This window comes from Cervus elaphus, chromosome 18 (genome assembly GCF_910594005.1).
Source record: "Cervus elaphus chromosome 18, mCerEla1.1, whole genome shotgun sequence".
In the NCBI taxonomy this organism is placed as follows: Eukaryota; Metazoa; Chordata; class Mammalia; order Artiodactyla; family Cervidae; genus Cervus; species Cervus elaphus.
In genome coordinates, this window is record NC_057832.1 from 19,763,191 (window position 1) to 19,785,689 (window position 22,499).

General features: G+C 40.6%; 1 protein-coding gene and 1 non-coding gene across 10 annotated transcripts in view; both read left to right on the plus strand.

The window, feature by feature from the left end:
- Nucleotides 1-20,619, plus strand: part of AKAP9 (A-kinase anchoring protein 9) — a 164,533-nt gene extending 143,914 nt beyond the window's left edge. For 5 of the 9 annotated variants that reach the window (XM_043872888.1, XM_043872891.1, XM_043872894.1 and 2 more), the window contains 13 exons: nucleotides 1,535-1,679; nucleotides 5,476-5,695; nucleotides 7,141-7,291; nucleotides 8,639-9,307; nucleotides 9,522-9,727; nucleotides 10,069-10,174; nucleotides 11,640-11,822; nucleotides 13,063-13,263; nucleotides 14,392-14,624; nucleotides 16,461-16,546; nucleotides 17,893-18,043; nucleotides 18,880-19,019; nucleotides 20,074-20,619. In XM_043872888.1, the coding sequence (XP_043728823.1) occupies nucleotides 1,535-1,679; nucleotides 5,476-5,695; nucleotides 7,141-7,291; nucleotides 8,639-9,307; nucleotides 9,522-9,727; nucleotides 10,069-10,174; nucleotides 11,640-11,822; nucleotides 13,063-13,263; nucleotides 14,392-14,624; nucleotides 16,461-16,546; nucleotides 17,893-18,043; nucleotides 18,880-19,019; nucleotides 20,074-20,108 (2,526 nt within the window). In that variant the 3' untranslated portion in view covers nucleotides 20,109-20,619. The remainder of the gene's footprint in view (nucleotides 1-1,534; nucleotides 1,680-5,475; nucleotides 5,696-7,140; nucleotides 7,292-8,638; nucleotides 9,308-9,521; nucleotides 9,728-10,068; nucleotides 10,175-11,639; nucleotides 11,823-13,062; nucleotides 13,264-14,391; nucleotides 14,625-16,460; nucleotides 16,547-17,892; nucleotides 18,044-18,879; nucleotides 19,020-20,073) is intronic. The other 4 variants (XM_043872890.1, XM_043872892.1, XM_043872895.1 and 1 more) reach the window with 1 other exon arrangement.
- LOC122674979 lies at nucleotides 6,309-6,413 on the plus strand. The gene has a single exon (XR_006335137.1). It is a non-coding gene; the product is annotated as a U8 small nucleolar RNA (small nucleolar RNA).
- Nucleotides 20,620-22,499: the final 1,880 nt, after the last annotated feature.

Consider the following 22,499-nt stretch of genomic DNA (forward strand, 5'->3'; position numbering starts at 1 on the left):
TTCATGAGTAGACAGATTCTTAAATATGTAATCCACAAATAATGAGCCTCAACTCTAATAAAGAAAAAAGAAATTAATGAAATGGATACACTGCTACAGTAGAGAGGATGAAAAGTTAAAAGTTGACTCTTTGAAAGGTAAATAAAATAGAGGCTTTTCTGGAGACTAAGTTAAGGAAAATGGTAAAACACCCTTTAAATTTTGGCCACAACATGAGGCATGTGGGATTTTAGTTCCCCCACCAGGGATCAGGGGGCTTGCCCAGTGGCTCAGCATTTAAAGAATCCTGCAGTACAGGAGACGCAGGAGACGTGGGTTTGATCCCTGCATCGGGAAGACACCCCCTGGAGAAGGAGACCACAACCCCCTGTTCTAGTCTTGTCTGAAAATCCCACGGACAGAGGAGCCAGGTGGGCTGCAGTCCAGAGGGTCGCAGAGAGTCAGCTGGACACAGCTGAGCGACTAAGCACACAGGCGGAGCGCGGACCGACCCTGGGCAGTCTGCAGTGGGGTGCAGAGTCTTAAACACCGCACACCGGGAACGGCCCTGGTGTGATGTTAAAACCAGTTACTTACAGTAGCATCAGATGGACAAGTTCCTAAAAGTATGCATAGTACTAAAACTGATAAAAAGTAGACAGTCTGAGTAGACCTATAACAAAGAGTTAAATTCCTAGTTTTAAAACTTTTCACAAAGTAGAGCTCAGGATTAGATGGCTCACGACTGAATTCTTCCAAATGTTGAAAGAAGTAATACTAGTTCTTCACAAACTCTTGCAAAATAAAAAAGGAATATTTGCCAGCTCATTCCGTGAGGCCAGTATTGCTCTAACTCTAAAACTGGACAGAAATATCCCAAGAAAAGACATCTACAAACCAAATACCTAATGAAAATAGAACAGTCAGTGGAAAAATGGACAGGTGTTAAAGTATGTGCTCATGAAAGAAATGAAGAGTATCCAATAAATATATGAAAAGATGCTCAAATAAAATGTGCTGTATTATTCATACCAGGGAATACTGTATGACACTGAAATGAGTGTGAAGTAGAGCTGAGTGTGTCAGCCAGGATGGTTCACCAGTGTACCCAGTGAAAAAAGCAAAAATGGACACAGTATGATGCCATTTGCACACAGTTTTAAAACATGTAAGACAGAACTGTATATTTTTTAGGGGGTGTGTGTGTGTGTAATATATTATACAGAGTACATGAAAGTAACACCAGACTTAGAACCTAGTCATTTCTTGAGCAGATAGTGCAGGGGAGGGTGTGTCCATGGAGTTGTACCCGAGGGACTTCAGCTGTGTAGGGGCTATGCGTGTTTATTATAGTGCTCATCATATTTTATCGTGTGTTTAAAGATTTTTGAAATAAATGCAAAGACTAATAATCTGAAAAGTAAATCCTAATGATCAGGAAGAGAAAATTAATAACTTTTCCCAGAATTTTAGCATGTCATTCTTCTTCAGACTTCCTAGTTTTTAATGTTACTGTCTTTACAACCCCCTTGACTTTTTTTTTTTTTTTAAACAGGGTATTGAATATCAAGCAGCTATGGAATGCCTCCAGAAAGCAGACAGAAGGAGTTTGTTAGCTGAAATTCAAGCACTGCATGCTCAAATGAATATTAAGAAGACGACTCTGAAAAGAGAGCAAGAGATTGATCAGCCAAGCCAAGGTATGCTATACAACAGGCTCATATGGTGGCATAAATAGGTGAAAGAAACTGTTTCACTTTCTTTCCCTTGTTGTTACTCAGTTAAAACACATTTCTTCTTAGTCACATTTTTTCCTCATTCTCCTATCAGTATGTTAATCTGCATTAATTACTATAGGGATTAAAGAGGGATCCAGTTTGTTTTAAGATATATGTATAAAAGATAGATATACACACATGTATAATACTTAATATATTTTTTAGAATTGAAATATATTCGTTTACATTAGGGTTTTCTAGCCAGGCAAAAACTCATACTCAGCTTTGGGAATGAGATAAAAAATGCTCAGTTATGCTATGCCGTCTAAGCTTATTGCTCCATCTTAAAAAAAAAAAGCAATAGTTCTTGAAATTGAGAGGAGGTGGTATTGGTGGATGCTAGGGGTAAAGAACCTGACTGCCAGTGCAGGAGACTTAAGAGACTCAGGTCAGTCCAGGGGTTGGGAAGATCCCCTGGAGGAGGGCATGGCAACCCACTCCAGTATTCTTCCTGGAGATTCCAATTGACAGAGGAGCCTGGCGGGCTACAGTTCATGAGGCTGCAAAGAGTCAGACATGATTGAAGTGACTTGGCATGTGCGGCAGTGGTGGAAGCAAGGGGGTTATTGCTCAGTCGCAAGAGAAAAAAACGCTATGTGCGCCAAACAGGCTGGTAAGGACATGCTTTAAAATAGCACAGGACTTTGCTTTTATCTCCTATGGCTGAGTGAAGATTCCTCAGTTGTGTCCAACTCTTTGTACCCCACAGACTGTAGCCTGCCAGGCTCCTCTGTCCTTGGGATTCTCCAGGCAAGAATACTGGAGTGGGTAACTGTTCCCTTCTCCAGGGGATCTTCCCAACCCAGGGATTAAACCCAAGTCTTCCACATTGCAGGTGGATTCTTTACCATCTGAGCCAACAGGGAAGCCCTTTATCTTCTACAAAAGTTGAAATTGACTTTAGCTAGCTATGTGTGGAAAGAGAATGGTGGTAACTCTTACTGAATACTTTAATCCAAGAGACAGCAATTTTCTGACATATAAACAGATTGTTGTTATTTAGTCGCTGTCCAACTCTTTTGCGACCCAGTGTACTATAACCCACCAGGCTCCTCTGTCCATGGCATTCTCCAGACAAGAATATTGGGATGGGTTGCCATTTCCTTCTCCAGGGGATTTTCCCGACCCAGGGATCGAACCCACATCTCCTGCATTGGCAGGCAGATTCTTTACCACTGAATCACCTGAGAAGCCCATATAAACAGATATATTTAATTTTAATTTAAAATGAGCAGGCATTGCCTTGATCAGTTATTGCCTTGTTTAGTTATTAAGCTCCTTATCTTTGTTTTGAAGCTCTGTATGAGGATAATCTAAAAGAAAAAGAAATCCTCAATGGAAGCCCCATTTCTTTTTTAATACTTTTTTTGTATGTGCAAACTGTAACATGTATAGATAAGTGCAAAATGCAAAAATATGCAATATAAACACTATAATGAGTCCCTGAGGAAACCTCACCCGTATCAAGTATTCCAGAAGCCCGCTTCTGCTACTTGTAGTGATAAAGAACACGTGTTCCTCTGTGGTGCCCAGAGGTAACCATTATCCTGACTTTTTAACTGCCTGTTTATATGTTCCTAGACCACATAAGTTTAAGGTATTTCCTACTCTCAAACTTTATCACACTGATACATTTTGTGTCTTATCTCTTTCACCTCTCTATCACATTCTTCTGAGTTACTTTTATCTCTAGTTCATTCTTGTTACTATTCCCTTGTGTGACTACTTCACAGTTTATATCAATTTATATATTCATTCTGTGGTTAAACATTGAGGTTATTTCTACTTTCTAGCTGTTAAATTCAGTACTGTTCTGCACATGGTTATGCCATGTTTCTGATGCATTCTTGCATGAGTCTTCTGGGTATGTATATTGCTAGGTCATAGAATATATGTCTTCAGATTTATTAGATAATGCCAGACTCTTTACCAACATGGTCATATCAATTGTGTACTTTCTAGCAGTATATGAAAGTTCTGTTGCTCTACCTTTTTGCCAAAAGTTGATGATGTCAGCCCTTGATTGCCCATCTAGTGGGTATGCAGTGGATTGCTATTATGGTTTTAATTTACATTTCTCTAAGTTTGTCATATGATTACTGGCTAGCTGGATTTGTGCTATTGTGATATGCTTGTTCAAATCTTTTCTTCATTTTTCAAGAGGAGTATCTGTTCATTAGAGCTGATTTCTCTTAAAATCATTAAAAAATAAAGTGAAATCTGAATTTTCATCATATGTAGTGAGGATACATTTCTTTGTTTTCATTTTGGTTTAATATAAAGGTAGAAACACCTATACTTTTGCCTATTTTGAAATTTATATCAGTCTCACATTTGTCATTGAAAAGCTGAAGAATTTAAATATCTTAAAATATTTTCGATAAAATAGGTGTGATAAGGCCACAAATTAAATATATCCCTTATGTTTAGACATAGGATTAATTGAAGATTATTTTTGGAGAATTTATTGCTATTACTTCATTTAAATAAATAGGACCCCGTTGAAAGCTTAGTTACTATCCCATAGATACATATTTATAGATATAAATCCTGAGACTCTGCTCCCTAAGAAATAGTTTTGAAAGCTTAAATTAACGTGACTAGTCTAAAATCAATGTTATTCCTATCTCCTGACACCAGTAATATGACTTCTGATAGGAACTGATGAGCTTTGATAAAATTGTTCTAAGTTAAAAATACACTTAGGGTAGGGCTTCCCCTGTGCCTCAGTGGTAAGAAATCTGCCTGCCAGTGCAGGGAATGCAGGTTTGATCCCTGGTCCAGGAAGATCCCATGTGCCTCAGAGCAGCTGAGCCTGTGTGCTTTGGAGCCTGGGAGCACGGTGACTGAAGCCCACGAGCCTGGAGACCATGCTCTGCAACAAGACAGGCCACGGCAATGAGAAAGCCGAGCGCCACACCCAGAGAAAAGGGCCACCAGCAAGAGAGACCCCGCACAGCCAAAAGTAAAGAAAAATACATTTGTGGTAGAACAAGAAACAGAAAAAAAATCACCCTGGAATCTCCTAAATCCTAAAGTAAATGACGGTTAACACCCAGGAAATATGTCTTCAGACCTTTTCATTGTGCATATGTACATAAGTTTATATTTCTTTATTAAGATGGATCCTGATAAATATCTCGTTACCTTTTTTTCACTTAGTATACTTAGAAATTTAAATATTTTACTTTGTTTTCTTGCAATACACATGTAGCAAGGATTTGGTCTGTTTTTAAAGACAAAACCATGATCCAAATTGGCCTTTGGACTTCCCCCTTCTGTTATGGTGAAGTTCCTAGGGACTGCTGTGGAGGGGGGCTGAACAAAACCGGCAGGCGTTGCTGATCATTGTAGTCGGAGTCATCAGTGCTTTGGCTGTCAGAAACTTGGAATATTTTTGTGTGAGCTGTCGAAATTCTGAATAAACAAATACAAGTTCCTATTTATGGCATCAAGTCTTGTATCCAGTAATGAATTCTGTTCAACTTTTATCATCCTTACATGTTCATAGTTCTGAAATCTTGAGGATTTAGCACTATGAGGAAAATCTTACACATTCATGTATTTATATAAATTGCTAACTTCACGGGCTGTAATCATTTCATATTTGCTTTGTAGTAATTTCCTAAACAACACGTCTGTTATTGTCAACAGAATATTTATAAACGAAGTACGAGTTTCTGGATCATATTCTAAATGCTGACATTTTTTCATGTAGAACTCTTCGAATATAATATGCAGCAGAAGCAGTCTCAGATGCTGGAGATGCAGGTGGAGCTCGGCAGTGTGAAAGACAGAGCCGCAGAGCTGCAGGAGCAGCTGAGCGCTGAGGAAACGGCGGCCGCCGGGCTGAGGAGCGAGCTCGCGCAGACCAGACTGGAGCTGGAAGCGGCGCTGAGGGCTCAGCACACGCGCCTCGGGGAGCTGGAGGCGTGCAGGTGCGCCCGGCTTCTGGGCCGTGGGCCTGTGTTATAGTGGGGAGGGGGCTGCCCAGGCACGCCCGGCTCTCTGCGAGCCCACGGACCACGGCCCACCAGGCTCCTCTGTCCGTGGGGTTCTCCTGGCAAGGGTACTGGAGGGGGTTGCCATTTCCTTCTCCAGATCTTCCAGACCCAGGGAATGAACCCGGGTCTCCTGCACTGCAGGCAGACGCTTTACCATCTGAGCCACCAGGGAAGCCATTATTAGTGAAGGACTTGGAATGATTTTGTCACAGACACTGTGCAGATCTTACAAAAATGTGACATTATATATGACATATATAATGACACATGTATGTGGCACATATATGTGACACATTATATATGTCACGAAGCTGTTAGTTATACAAAAAACTACAGTGGAAAGGAAACACTACTATTTTTCTAAATGATAAACCGAGGATTAGGTATTGGCATATTCTCTTCAGGGCTTCAGTTCTGTTTGAGACTTGTTGTTGTATAAGATACATAAATTTGACCTTCATGTTACCATCAAGTAATGTGAAATGATATTTATGATCTCAATGGAATTCATGGTCTAGTTAGGTAAAATATGCAAAATTTTAGAAAGATAATGCTTTTAAAAAGGATAAATGAACATGATGATTTGGAGCTCGCATGATTCGTGATTAACGGCTCTGCGTAATCAGGACTTGCAACACCCTGATTGCTCCATGGCCTCTCAGGGACGAGAACTGGCTAATCATTTCCAGAGTGAAGGAACTCCAATAATGATTGGGGGAGGAGTTTTGGCTCACACAATACTAGGAGTTGCATGGAATGAAATTACAGGACAGATAAAATTTCTGATTTTAGATCCACATTATACAGGTGCTGAAGATCTGCAGGTTATTTTGGAAAAGGGCTGGTGTGGATGGAAGGGCCCAGAGTTTTGGAACAAGGATGCTTACTATAACTTATGTCTCCCTCAGCGACCAAATACTATTTAAAATATCTTGGACTTATAGACTGTAGTAAAGTTGTAACTTTGTTGATAAAGAATAAATTTGATTTCAAATTAAAAAAAAAAAAAGGATAAATTTGTTGATGTAAATACTGTGATATTCTGTTTGCCAAGGGCTCATTACAAGTATAGTCATTGTTTTGAACAGTTTCACACACACACAAATGATTATTACATTCAGTAAAAGTTAACGGAAATCCTTATTCCATTCCAAACATTAAATTGTTTACAATGGTAAATAATAACTAATGGTTGTTATTACTAGAAACAGTTGGAAGTGAACCACAGTGAAAAGTCTTTAATCTTGATACGGTGTATATTTTTCTATTAGTTTATAATATGCCACCACGTTTCAGTGGAAGCTGTTCTCTCTCTCTTTCAATAGATACTTGGTCAGAGAGAGTAGTTTTATGACAAGCCATTTGTCTCTCTGATTTAGGTTGGAAGTTAAAGATAAAACAGATGAAGTTCATTTGCTTAATGACACGTTAGCCAGTGAACAGAAGAAATGCAGGGAGCTCCAGTGGGCTTTGGAGAAAGAGAAAGCCAAGCAGGGACGCAGTGAAGAGCGGGATAAAGAAGAACTTGAGGTACTGTTTCCTGCATCTTTAAATGCCCGCAGAAGAGAGACGCTCCTTTTCCTACAGTGTCCGCCTTACACTCTTCATCTGGCGGAATAAATTGTTTACTAAGTGTTGAACATTCTTATGATGCTATCCAAAGTATTACTAGAAATTGCTAATGGTATGATCCTTTTCTTCTTCTTCTTCACGCAAGGATGCATAGACTCCTCTGCTACAGCATGTGTTTTAGGAATTTGAATTCGTGTATATACGATTTGATAAACATGGCAGTTGTATCTCTTTAGCCCAGAAGTGGTTTCAGTTCCTATTTTCTCCTAGGAAAGGAGAGCAGTGGTACTTTTCTGGTAGCAAAAGCCCTTGCTACTGTATGTTATGAAAACTTACAATGAGTCCCTTGATGCCGGGCTCTCTTCCAGAGAGGCACACCCCAGCCTCGCACAGCTCACAGCAGGTCATACTACATGCAGTGCCATTTTAAGAGTTCCCCTTGAGCCCTTCTGTCTGTGTAATCCCAGTACTTGCTAGCTGTGTGCTAAAAAAAACTATGCAGCCAGAATTCCTCTGTGCTCAGTGACTCAGTTGTGTCCAGCTGTTCGCAAGCCCATCCGCTATAGCCTGCCAGGCTCTTCTGTCCGTGCGATTTCCCTGGGAAGAATACTGGAGTGGGTTGCCATTTCCTACTCCAGGGATCTTCTGACCCAGGAATCAAACCCACGTCTCTTGGGTCTCCCGCATTTGGCAGGCAGATTCCTTACCACTAGCGCCACCTGGGAAGCCCAACCAGAATTTCTACCCGGCTACATTTGTATTTTTTTTTTTTCTACGTTCCTCCATGGTAGCCACCAGGCATTGTGAGCTTTCTGCCTAGCAGGGACATGTTATTTCTTCAGATATCAATATTTTTTATCATTACAGATGTTTATAGATTTTTGAGTATTTTGTCTCCCTGCCTTCTCCATAAGCCCAATTATTTTTAGTTACGTGGTAACGTATGGGAAAATTCAAGGAGTTTCAGGAACTCCCACCACATTATATGATAAATACTTTTATTTTTAAAGGTTATTAATCTGCTTCATATTCCTTAACCAGATATGATTAATGTTGGGAGAGCAAAGTATTATTTAGCTTAACTCTCTTTTGTTGATATTCTTTGATGAAAATCAACTGGCTGTCCAAATAGTTTTATACTCTAACTACTGAAAATATGAGTTAGTAAAATGGGTAACCAGTTCTTGTACCAAATACTACCAACTTAGTATTAGTAAAAGCACAATTGGCACAATTGTATACTTATGAAGTATTTTTGCTAATATTAACATGAACAAATTCTCAAATTGAACTTTCTCCTACAAGGATCTGAAGTTTTCACTTGAGAGTCAGAAACAAAGAAATATCCAACTAAGTCAGCTTTTGGAACAACAGAAACAGCAACTGAATGAATCGCAGCAGAAGATGGAATCACAGAGAGCGCTGCACGATGCCCAGTTAGCTGAAGAACAAGGCCGCAACTTAGAGCTTCAAGTACTTCTTGAGTCTGAGAAAGTTCGGATTCGGGAAATGAGCAGTACCCTGGATCGGGAGCGGGAGTTACATGCACAGCTGCAGAGCAGCAATGACAGTGGGCAGCCTCGGCCATCCTTACCCTCAGAGGACCTCCTTAAAGAGCTGCAAAGACAGCTAGAGGAGAAACACAGTCGCATCGTAGAACTGTTAAATGAGACTGAGAAATATAAATTGGATTCTTTGCAAACAAGACAGCAGATGGAAAAGGATAGGCAGGTTCACAGGAAGACACTGCAGACAGAACAGGAGGCCAACACAGAGGGACAGAAGAAGATGCACGAGCTTCAGTCCAAGGTGGAAGACCTTCAGCGCCAACTGGAAGAGAAAAGGCAACAAGTTTATAAACTAGACCTGGAAGGAAAACGACTGCAAGGAATTATGCAGGAATTCCAGAAGCAAGAACTGGAACGAGAAGAAAAACGAGAAAGTAGAAGAATTCTGTACCAGAATCTTAATGAGGTAAATTGATGTTTTGTTTTAAAATATCTTTTAGAAAAATATTGCAGTCCTGTGATCATATAATTTTGATACTGGATTAAATGATGTACAATCATTTAAAAGTCTATAGAAGTTTATTTGGAATATAAACAGTAATTATGTTCCCTTAAGAAAGAATGTGATGTGCTATTCATGTTACAATTTTTGTTTTTCTTTTTCTGTCCAAAATTTCTAGCCAACCACATGGAGTTTAACCAATGACCGAACCAGAAATTGGGTTCTTCAGCAGAAAATGGGAGAGACAAAGGAATCAAGCTACCCTAAAATGATTGCAATGAATGGAGGAGGAACTGGCTATAATCATGAATTAGAAATAATCAGACAAAAACTTCAATGTGTGGCTTCGAAACTACAACATTTAGCCCAGAAAGCCTCCAATAGGTTAGAATTTTCTGCCTAACTTTTGGAAATGGCATTCTTAGGCAAGCTGGGCAGAGTCTGTCCCTCACTAGTAGCTAGCCCAGGATGGCAGAGTCTGTCCCTCACTAGTAGCTAGTAAAATTTTAAAGTTAATGCATGCTTACATTAGAAGGTGATCTTTAACAGAACTCATATACCTGAAAACAATTCTTACAACACCCTGACTCAGGCAAAGAGAACACATAATATAAAGGAGAAAAAAGAGGTGAAGTAGCGTCACCTGACCTGTGATGTTTGTGTTAGTAACGCTGCTCCTTGAGTTGATATGTCTTGACTTTTTGCCCTTTTTTTCTTTATTGAAGACTACAGTTTGAAACAGCAGATGATGAAGATTTTGTTTGGGTTCAGGAAAATATTGATAGAATTGTTTTACAACTACAAAAATTAACTGGCCAGCCAGGCGAAGAGGTAAGACTTTTTAAAAACACTTTTTAAAGTATCGAGAGCAAAGCTATAATGAAAATTGCATGAATCTTTTGATACTGGCACTGCATTTTCTAAAAGAGTTTTTATCATTTCATTTATTTAAAATATGTTTGCCTTACCCAAACAGAAGATAGTGAAAGTTTGAGGGGAAGCAATATTATCATTATTGAAAAATTATAGTGACCTCCTACTTACATTATGAAGAGTTTCTCACAGCAGTAGTCTGCCTTTACCCTCACTGCTTGGTGAAACCACGCTCAGGATGCTGCCAATGTGCTCACAGTTGACTAATGTGGTAAATCTGTTCAGTCTCTGTAGTTCTTGGCTTCTTTGTAGCATTTGATACTTTTGACCTCTTCCATTTAAAATACCCTCTTTCCTTACCTTTTGTGTTAATAGTCTCTCGTTTCTTCCATTTCTTTCATCATTCACCTTCATGAGTTCCTCTCCTTTCTATGCTCGTCCATTGTTTTCCTCTTACTGTGAAAGCTCATTCATTCCCAAAGCCTGAATTCTAAGTAGACTTAATTATTGAACAAATACTTATATTGGGCACCTAGTGTGTGCCGGGTACTATATTGGGTTCTGAGGCTACGATGAACAAATCTGATAAAAACCTCACCCTTGTGTAGCTTGTCTTCTCGTGGACTGTGGTTCTAGTCCAGGCCTTTGTCCTGTGGTCCAGGTTTATATTTTCAGTTATTTATGCAACACCTTTCCTTACGTAAACGTACCCCGACAGTAACCTCTTTAGGGACCTCACAGGCACAGACCAGACTGAGCATCATCTTCCTTTCCTCCTTCCGGTCCTAATCCCACATTTCTGGTCATGATATCACCCAGCATAGAGAGCTGACAGTCACCACAGATGACATTCCTTTACTCTGACGTGCACACCCAAGCAGTCACTGGGTTCTGTGCCTTACGGTTCCTAAATGTCTGGCCCTGGGCCTTTAGTCATTGCCTGCATTCAGGCCTTCGGCATTCCTCACCTAGACTGTGGGCAGTAACTTCCTGATGTCGCAGCTTGGCGCCACCGTCTGTCTTCTCTAATGTACTTTACTTTGCAGGGTACTGTCGAAGGACTCTTTGTCACACATAAATTTTGTCTATGGCATGCTCCAGCCTCAAGCCTCTCATTGCTCTTCACTACCTACATTTAGGTCTGTCATCCGTATAATGAAAGCAGCCTTTGCGGTTAGTCTTAATAAGCATGTCTGTAACTCCTTAAAGGTACACACTGTCACTCAAGCCTTGTGCCTTTACACTTGCGTTGTGTCTACTTAATATGCCCTCTTTCCTCCCTGGTGAAGTCCTGGTTATTACTCAAGACTCAGCACAAGCCATGGTTCTTCATGAAATCTGTTGTTCTCAGTGAGTTCACATTTTATATGCATTATTCACAAACATTTGTGCTCATATTACCTTATGCCATTTTGTCTTTTAGCCTACCTTAATGTCCCCAGGTACTTCTTGTGGCTCATTAACTGAAAGACTACTAAGACAAAATACTGAGTTGATGGGACATATCAGCCAACTGACTGAAGAAAAGAATGATTTAAGAAACATGCTTATGAAGCTGGAGGAGCAGATCAGGTGGTATCGACAGGCAGGAGCTGGCAGAGATCACGTACGTCTGTTTTTATCACAGCTGCATACTTAGCATCTGATGTGTAGTAGGATCACTAGAAAATTGTATAGGAATCATAGTCGCTGTTTATTTGTTGATTGATTGGGAATCTTCTCTGCCAGATTCTGGGTTGTATATGTTCAGAATGTCTAACCCACACCCAGCCTTGCACATGAGAAAACTGAGGTTAGTAGTCAAACCAAGACACATTTATCTTCAAAGCCGGGTAACTTCCTGCCTATGGGCCAGTTGCAGACACGTGTGAAGAAGTGTTCAAATGTGTGTTCTGCCTGTTCTTGTCAATTATTTATCACTCACTGTGTTCACAACTCAAGTGAAAATGCTATTAAATTTTGGATTTCAGTCTAATAAACTACTTCAGGAAATTATTTACATTTTTCCCATTTAAAAACTATAAAATATACATTGCCAGCTCTATTAGCATCAGTATGAAGACAGGAAAGACCTGTAAGACTGACTTTGTGGTCAGACACAAACACATCCACACAGCTTCTGCAGAGACCTGCTTCCCTGTGTACATGCTGGATTTTCCCCCCACTTTTCCAGTGTACTACTTTTGGAGCAGGCTCAGCATTTGGACCCAGATGGTCCCTTTTGAAAGTCTGCCGCCCAGAACACAACAACAGAAAGAATTCTCTTGGCAGTCCAGTGGTTAGGACTCAGTGCTTTCCCTGCCATGGCCCAGGTTCAGTCCCTGGTCAGGACTCTTAAGGTCTCTCAAGCCCTGTGGTGCAGCCAAAAAAAAAGACTGTAGACTTTTTTAGTTCAATGCTCTATTAATCTAAACATCTCTGGGTCTGGGCTTTCATAGGGGTTTTTAGTTGTAAAGTTAATCTCCTCAGCACGGTCATAAACTTAAAAGTTAATGTTCTACTAGTCACTCTGGCGTGTTCAGCTCTTTGCGACCCCATGGACTGTAGCCCTCCAAGCTCCTCTGTCCATGGGATTCTCCAGGCAAGAATACTGCAGTTGCCATTCCCGTCTCAGGGGATCTTCCTGACTCAGGGATTGAACCCAGGTCTCCCGCATTGCAGGCATATTCTTTACCATCTGAGCCTCCTAATGTCAGTTGAGATTGGCTTTAAACTTCTCCATCTGAGGTTGGAAAGCTGAATACTACTCTATATCTCCCATAGGGATACCTTTAATAAATTAAATTCAGATTTTTCTTCAGAGACTTGTTCTTTAAAATCACATAAGTAGGCTCTGGCCTCTGCAGTCTTCTAGGTTTTCACTCAGTGGTGGCCCCAACATTGAAGCCATCATCACCTCAGAAAAAGAAGTCTGGAACAGAGAAAAACTGGCTCTCCAGAAATCCTTGAAGAGGGCAGAAGCTGAAGTGTACAAACTGAAAGCTGAGCTAAGGAATGAAGCTTTACTTCAGAATCTGAGCCCTGATTCCGAGCATGCCACTCTAAAGGTAGGAGACATCCTCCAGCTGAACATACGTTAAAGTCGGTCCTCTGCTTTTGCCTTATTTCATCTCTCACTGACCCTAATGGTCAGCCTAGAGAATTTCAGGTCACACTGAGGTGGTTTCTCTGGGTCTCTCAGGGTGTCATGAATGAGGTCTCTAGCTGGTCACACACAAAAAAAAAACTGTAGTAAAGCTTGCCCAGGATTGGGGCCAGATTAAGGTCACAGAGGCAGCACCCTGAGCTCATGGTCCCCATTCCCACAGTCTCATCCCTGATAGGCCAACAGAAGGTTAGCTTTTCAGCTCTATGGAGTTGAGGCTCTACTGCTGTCAATGTTAGAGGATCATGCTCTGTAATGACAAGCCCTCTGAATAGCCTCTCTCATGACTCATAATGAGTACTGTACTAACAGTACAGCTACCTTAATCAGCTAACTTAAAATCCAAGAAAAAGAAAGAAAATGTTTATAATATTTATTCCAACTATGGCGTGAATATAAGTTTATCACTCTTAAAAGAGACAGAAAACATTAACATTGAAAAAGTTAAATAAGTGATGATAATAAAAGTAGCTCTATACTATTTAAAAAAAATTTTTTTTTGCTAAGACAAAAATATTGGCATTAAATATGGTTCAATTCAGTTCAGTTGCTCAGTTGTGTCCGACTCTTGTGACCCCATGAATCGCAGCACGCCAGGCCTCCCTGTCCATCACCAATTCCCAGAGTTTACCCAAACTCATGCCTATTGAGTCGGTGATGCCATCCAGCCATCTCATCCTCTGTCGTCCCCTCCTCCTCCTGCCCCCAATCCCTCCCAGCATCAGGTTCTTTTCCAGTGAGTCAGCTCTTCGCATCAGGTGGCCAAAGTATTGGAGTTTCAGCTTCAGCATCAGTCCTTCCAGTGAACACCCAGGACTGATCTCCTTTAGGATGGACTGGTAGGATCTCCTTGCAGTCCAGGGGACTCTCAAGAGTCTTCTCCCAACACCACAGTTCAAAAGCATCAATTTTTCGGCGCTTAGCTTTCTTCACAGTCCAACTATAGGCTTTAAAAATAAAGTCTAGATTATCTTCCCCTCCAGAACAGTTTGAATAATGTCTTTCTTGTTTTTCTTCCCTTTAAACACAGAGAATTTATGGCAAATACCTGAGGGCAGAAAGTTTTCGGAAAGCTCTCATTTATCAGAAGAAATACCTGCTCCTGTTACTGGGCGGGTTCCAGGAGTGTGAGGAGGCCACCCTGGCCCTGCTGGCCCGCATGGGGGGACAGCCGGCCTTCACAGACCTGGAGGTGATCACCAACCGACCAAAGGGCTTCACCAGGTTTCGGTCAGCCGTCAGAGTGTCCATGGCAATTTCCAGGTGAAGTACTCAAAAGAAAAGGTGTTGAGTAGAAAAATGCATTTTCTGAGAAGATGCATTCTGAGAAACTAAGTGATTTTGAGTCCTCTCTGCTCTGCCTCCCGTGCGCCGTGTTCACCCAGTAGGAGTCACTTGCCGTCACTAAAACGCCTCCGTCTGTGCAGGTTCATCCTCGTCAGGGAGGGGCGCTTCCCCGACAGCCCTACAGAAAGGGCCCTCCCAGAGGCAGCCAGTGCTGAGAAATGACAGACTCAGCTGGAATATCCGGTCTGGGTGGTCCCTCTCTTCTTTTAATCGAAATAAGCCCATGAACTAGTTCAGACATATAAAGAAATGAGATCATAAGGGAGAAAAATGTTTTTTGAAAAGTTAACCTCGGCTGACATACCTTCGTTTTCTTCACTACTACACAGCCCCTCCAGCAGCCCAGCTGTAGAAATCCGTGGCCTGTGTCTGTGTCGGACTCTGCTGGGGCGTTTGTTGCTGCTTTTCTGGCCCTTCCAAGCTAGGCACTCCCGTGCTCACTCTGTATGTGGCTGAGATAGAGCCAGGAACCTGACTACCTTGACGACCCAGCCTGCCGCCGCCCTCTCACCTGGCTGGGTACACCCAGACGCCTCGATACTTGGTTCTTGCTGCCCCTCCCTTTGCTTCTGTAGGAGCCAGACAGTCTCAGAGGACATTTTTTTTAAGTACTATCCAGTCCCATTGTATTCAGGTTACTGACAAGTACCCCAGAAGGCCACACAGGCAGAATAAGAGGTGGTATTAGTGTGTTTGTGTGCTGGGGACCGTGTGCTGTCTTTCAGCTCCTCACTGCCCTTCTCAGCTGGCCTCCGCACTGCCAGAGCCTTACAGCCTGCAGACTGTGTCCCCCAGATGGCTTCCTGTCTGGTTCTGTCGTTTCTCAGCACTGGCAGAAGAATTAGAGGGTTGGAGAAAGCGAAGAGCTTTCCTTCCTTTCATGCTCTTCGTCACCTACAGCCTCTCCAGGGTTAAGTGCTGGGGGGTGCGTTGACAAAAAGACTCAATCCTCGAAGGCAGCTCAAGGCAGCTCACTTTCACTTGGGGCAGAGCAATATACAAGGAGCTCAGGAGGCTCCAGGTGAGAAGTCACAGGAGCTAGCTGTCCATCCAGGCCTCACAGATTCGGGAAGGCTCCTTGAGAGCCAGTTATCGCTGAAGGACTTCACACTGTCACTGTCTTCTACTTGTTCTCTTGTATGTTCCTTGTGTTTTGACTGTCCTAAAAACCGAGCCTTGGAACTAGTTGGATAAGAAACCAGAATTGGTGCTCATGAGCTCTTGGGGCCGGAATGGGGCAGGCAGCAACTTGCTACAGCTGGGTTGTGACATAGCCACCCCCGTTCCTTTTGAAGCCAGCACTGTATTTCATCCCTGACTACACGGCCTCACTCCTCTTGCTTCCCAGCTCGCGCTCACTGCCGATTTAAGGATCTTTCTGTTCTCTTTCCATCCTCTGCCCTTAGTCTCCATTCTTTCCTCCTCTTTTCATTTTTCTTCGCCCTTTCTTTGCCCACCCAGGTGCCCTTTCCTGTTACATTTGCTCTTCGTCTCTGTGTCCCATGTACCTCTAAAGCCAGAACGTGGTATTGGCCACAGGAGACCTCTGTGCCTCATGGGAAAAGCCCCATTCTGTTTCAGTTCGTTTTATCACAAACCAGGGGATATTTGCATAATGTTAGCTGCGTGATTATATTTAAATTTGTTCTGCATGAATATTTAAATATATGACTTGAATTCTGTAGAAAGTGTGTGTCTATACTCTTTACACTATAGATGTTCTGTGAAATTTTCCGTTGGAATCTTTTTTAGAATGAAATTTTTGGTTCGACGGTGGCATCGAGTCACGAGTTCTGGTTCCATCAATATGAACAGGGATGGCTTTGGATTGAATCCAGGTGAAGTCAAAATAGAATTTTTTCTTATGTTGGTGATTTCTCTAAAATTACTGCATATGTAATATCTTCCAAATAATGTGTTCTGGGACCTGTGTTGGCCAAAGACAGAGCCTTTATAGCCAACAAAGCTGAGGACCTTGCTCTTCTGAAGAGTAGTAAAAGAGCTGATTTTTATGGCAGACTTAGTTCACACTAGGCCCCGCTTTTTTCCATGTACTCTCACAATTCTGTGATGTAAGCACAGTTACGGATGAAAAGCTGAGGCACAGAAAGCGTTTGTCATTTGCCACAAATTACCCGGTAGGAAATGGTGGCCAGCATCGAGCCCTGGCAGTCGGCTCCAGAGCCCACTCCTTGTTCAACTGCATTTAAGGCTCTGGTTCGAGATAGGATTGCTCTTACTCTATTATGTGGAAGTTTCAATTTGAAGTTTTCACAATTTAGCAATATTAAACAGGTTTCTGAGTTTATCAATAGGTGATATAAAAGTTAAAATTCCTTCTCTCTATACTCAAACACTAGGGCTTCAGCATTTCAGGCAAAAGGAGGAGATCAGAAGCTGGGGAGTACATAGAGCTACAGACACACAGCGTAACTGACATGTACTGGTGGTAAACCACCTTTTCCTCTTCTGTGCAGAGATAGAAGGAATATATTTGGTACTCAAAATGAAGTGTTCTTGAAACATGCATCCTGGTGGCTCAGTGGTAAAGAATCTCCCTACTAAAGCAGGAGACGCGGGTTCAATCCCTGGGTAGGAAGATCCCCTGGAGAAGGGAATGGCAACCCCCTCCAGTATTCTTGCTTGGAGAATTACATGGACAGAGGAGCCTGGAGGGCTACAGTCCATAGAGTCACAAAGAGTCAGACACCACTGAGCACATATGCATACATTCTTACACTGAAACAGCTGAAATTTGAACCATAATGAATTCTGTGTTGTAAGTTAGCATCTCTTTGTTCCAGTTTTTTCCAATGAAAATCAGTAGAATAAAGTGATAAAAGGACTTAATATATATTAATAACATTAATAGTCTAATATTTTTAATCCACATTGCCTTTTCTCTCATAACACACACACTCAAGACACTCCTCACTCAGAGTAAGAAAATAAAATACTCAATTTTCTTAGAGGTATAGTTCCAGATTATCAGAAATTCTAATATTCAAAAGTAAAAAAAATAACCTATAGTTTCTCTAGCAATTTCTCTTGCTATTTCTGTAGCAAGAATAATTGAAAATGATTATAAATAGGAGATAGTATAGAGTAGTATAATCAGTCTTTTGAACCTTACGTGTTTTGTAGAAATTTTTCAAGGGCTTGGTATTTTTCTTTTCTTTACAAGGTACATTTTGGATTACTTTAGGTGCAGAAAAGACTGACACATTTTATCATTCTTCTGGCGGGCTGGAGCTCTATGGAGAACCGAGACATACTGCATATCGCTCAAGATCAGATCTGGACTATCCAAGGTCTCCTTTACCGTTTCAAAATAGGTAAGAGTTTGATAAAATCTATACTAATGTTGTTGTTATTGTTCAGTCACTAAGTCATGTCCAACTCTCTGCGGCTTCATAGACTGTAGCACACTAGGCTTCCCTGTCGTCCACTATCTCCTGGAGTTTGCTCAAACTCATGTCCATTGAGTCGGTGATGCCATCCAACCACCTCATCCTCTGTCACCCCATTATCCTCCTGCCCCCCAATCTTTCCCAGCATCAGGGTCTTTTCCAATGAGTCAGCTCTTTGCATCAGGTGGCCAAAGTATTGGTGCTTCAGCTTCAGCATCAGTCCTTACACTAAATTAACAGAGAATGAAGGACACTGTTGGGGCTTTGACCTCTTTGCAATGAAATAGCTAAACATGTCTTTAGTTATAGATTGTTTACATAATCTAATGACCAGAACCAAAAATAGTTATTGAATTTGTGACTGGTTTCCAGGGGTAGAGCAAACAGCTGATGAAGCGTTATTCAGTATATGTGCTGTGGCTACACATTAAGAAAGGCATGAACTGGCATTGAGTCTTTGGAATTATGAAAAAAAATCTCTGAAGTTTGCAGGACAAGATGCATTTATACATATGCAGCCTTCATTGATGTTCCCTGCAGCAGCAGTGGGCTGGACACTCTTTTGATGACTTAGTGACTGCTTTGAATTTATTGACAAGTTTTTTCCTTAACACAAGGCAGACTCAGAGGTGGGGGGATATATATAGATTGGGGAGTATACATGTGGTCTGCCTTTTGAGGGCAGGGTGGAGGTAGGTTGGTGAGTTCCTTGCTTTCTTTCTGGATAATTTGGATTCATCTTCATATTTTTAATCTCATAGGTACCCAGGCCTTCCAGCTGATTTAAACCCTGGTTCCTTAGCATGTTCTCAGCTTCAGAATTATGACCCTGACAGAGCCCTGACAGATTACATCACTCGGCTAGAGGCGCTGCAAAGACGACTTGGGACTGTACAGTCAGGTACCCTAGCTTAACCAAGTATTGGCAGCACCACAGCGCTAGATAGGCCGGGAACTCTTCCTCTTTTTGAAATTCTTTGACTTTCCTCATTAGATTAATCAAATTTTGTAGTTCAATAAATGAGTTATCAGGCTACACTTTAGGAATTTAAGACAAAAGAGGATTTATCACCCTGGATCCCACTCTGCCCCCCAAAAATCCCTGCTCGTCTCATTGAGATTAGGTGAAATGCACGATGAGCACTGGTGTGCAGATACTCTGAAGCTTCCAGAGTAATCGGTTCTGAGGCATTCGGATAAGGTATAGGGAGGTGAGAGGAAGACGCGGGCTCTTTAATCACTTGGTGCAGTTATAATCTTTGTTCCAACCTTGTGCTTTTATGTATGATCCGAGGAACCCATCCCAGTCCAGAGACTGTAAGGATGACCTTTTATTTTTTCTCCTCAAAAACATACACAAAAAATTTCATTCTTAAAAATGGATTGTGAGAGAAACCTCTTTCCCTCTCTTCAGTTCACCCCTGATTCAAAGGTTTTGAATTATTTTAACTTAATGACCTTTAAGTCAACTTTCACACACACACACACAACTATTATTAGAGACCCTTTTTTCTGCTATTCCCACAAAATAGATAGAACTCATCACCGGTTATTTTTAGTAGTTTATCTCTTCATACAAGAAATCGTCTAACTCAAACAACTTGTTGCTATAGGAAACTTTTATCATCACGGCTGGACTTTGTTGGCTTGAGCATCTAAATTTCACAAGATGTTAAAGAGCAAAATGTTCTATAGAACATTCAGTCCACAGGGCACTTTACAGAAAATCTTTAATGTTAATCTCACTTAGCATGCTATGGAGCCAGCCACAGATTGTTTTAAATACATATATTCAAAATCTCTTCTTAAAAAATCAGGTTTGAATAAAACTTCTTTAGGAGAAAACAAAGCATTGTTTTAAATGATAGGGAATAATCTTCTGCCCATCATGAACTAGTCAGTCTAAGTCACAGTCTGATTTGAAATCATTGAACTGTCCTGTTCCTGTCTTATAGGTTCAACTCAGTTTCATGCTGGCATGAGAAGATAATCCTTTGAAACATCTGAATTGATTTTAAACAGATTTCCTTTTGTAAATCAGTGGTTCTTTTGTGCTTTTGTATTGTGGATATTCAATGGGACCAATGCAAACACAGCTTATGATTGTATACAGAGCCCTTGCCAGCACATGAAAACAAACTGGAATTTGTACATATAAGCACTGTGTATGTATTCATGCACAATAATCATTCAATTACATGTATATTTGTGGAATGCTAATTTAAATGATTAAATTATAAACATTGTGTTATTTATCTCATGGGTGAAAAGATTAAACTTTTGGCATTATGATACAGTTGAATGTGTAGCTTGAGGTGTCCTGCACTTTTCTTATAAGGCTACTGAAGTTACATGTTTCTGCCTAATATATTTGCTACTGGTGATGAAGACAGATAATATCACTTGTAGAGACCTATTTTTGTATAATGGTAGAAGTTTTGAATTTTATGGGGTATTTTGTCAAGTACTGAAATAAAAATGACTTCACTGTTTTAACTGCACTGTATTTGAGCCCTCTTCATTTTTTTTTATAATTTAACATTTTATTACATTTTTATTAAAATTATATTTACAGCACATGGTCACTTCTACAAATTATAATGTTCACAAGAGCTTAGGATGCAAAGCTAATGTTGCCCCATCCTTCTTGCTCCAACCTTAGACTCAAGGATAGTTTTTGATATTTCTAATTCTTTTGATAGACAACAATTACAGCTACAGTATTTGCTAATACCTTTAGTTCTGGACATATCACCTCTCTATATATTGTACTCAGTATGGTCTATTGACTCTCCAATAAGACAGTTAACCTTTAATTTTCTAACACTGGGCTTCCTTTCCTTTCAATATAGATATTATAGCTAATTATTTTTTTTCGTCTGCTGTGATTTTTTTTTTTTATAACTTTAGAGACCATCTTAAACCTGTTTTTTTTCTTCCAAGTTTTCATAGTAACTTTTGATTTTCCAGTTCAAAAGATGAGAATATTAAGGTTCCCCCTCTCACTCCCCTGAAATCTCTTGAAGCCAAACTTTCCTGTCACAGTGCCAAAGGGGTTAATTTCTCCATGTATCTTACAATCAGCACCATATCTGCTATGTTTTTGTCCATAGCTTGACTTTAAAAATTGAAAATAAATAAAGCATCTCTAGCCTCAAAGCTATAGAAATGCTCTTCTATGTCTTTCCATAAATACTAGGATCTCACTTCTTTAAGCCCATTTTTATGTTATTTTATTTTTTCTCTATGCTTTCACTGTCCAGGTTCTAGGACCAATTCCTGGTCAGAGAACTAAGACCCTGCAAGCTCCAAGGTGCAGCCAAAAAGAACCTTCTTCATTTTTAATGAGCCTTAGTTTTCAGTACATGTCTTACTCTGTCCAGGCTGCTATAACAAAATACCATAGCGTGGGTGATTTATTCACCAATAGAAATGTATCTCTCACAGTTCTGAAGGTTAGAAAGTCCAAGATCAGAGCACCAGCAGATTTGAGCAGATTTGCTATCTGCTGAGAGTCTGTTTTCCTAATTTTGTAGACTGTCATTTTCTGTGTCCTCACATGGCAGAGGGGCAAGGGTAATCTCTAAAGTCTCTCTTATGAGGGCACTAATCCCACTCCTGAGAGCTCCACCCCCTTGACCTCATCACCTCCCCCACTTACAAATATCAACAAACTGGGGGTTCACTTTCAGCATACAAACCTGGAGAGACACAAGCATTCAGCCTATGGTAGTACCTATCACCTTATTATTTATCTCAAATATGCAGGATTTAGAGACTCAGAAAGTTGTCCTAATTTTAGAATTAAACATTACCGGGATTTTCCTTTCCCCACTCGAGGAAGAGTTTTCCTTATGTGTCTTTGTATCAACTTTAAGTCTACATACAGTGTCATTTAGAAGCCAAATGGATATTTTTGTGATTAATCCATATTTACCTAATGGATTTACCATATTTACACAATATTTTACACATATTTACACAAATTTACCGTATTTACATTGGTCCATATTTACCATATATAAATTTAGGGTTATTTGTATCCAGAGGTGTTTCCTCAAAGCCATGCCCAGAGATGATGCAAAATCTTTAACTTTATTAAGCATAGTGCAGCAGTTAAGCAGCATTCATGCTGTCCAATTCAAAGACGCTCTCATAGAGGTAATCAAGATCTCAATGTTATTTCTTTAAACTAGTCCTCCCTGATAACGTGGCTACCACTAAAACAGCAAGAAGAGTAGTATCTGATACTTACCTTCCAGAGGCTTTTGTCTTAACATTAGATAGTTTACAATTTATACCAAGACAAACAGGCAATCTACATTCTTGGAAATTTCAAATTACCTAAATTTTCCATATTAGCAGCTAAGCTCCAATAAAG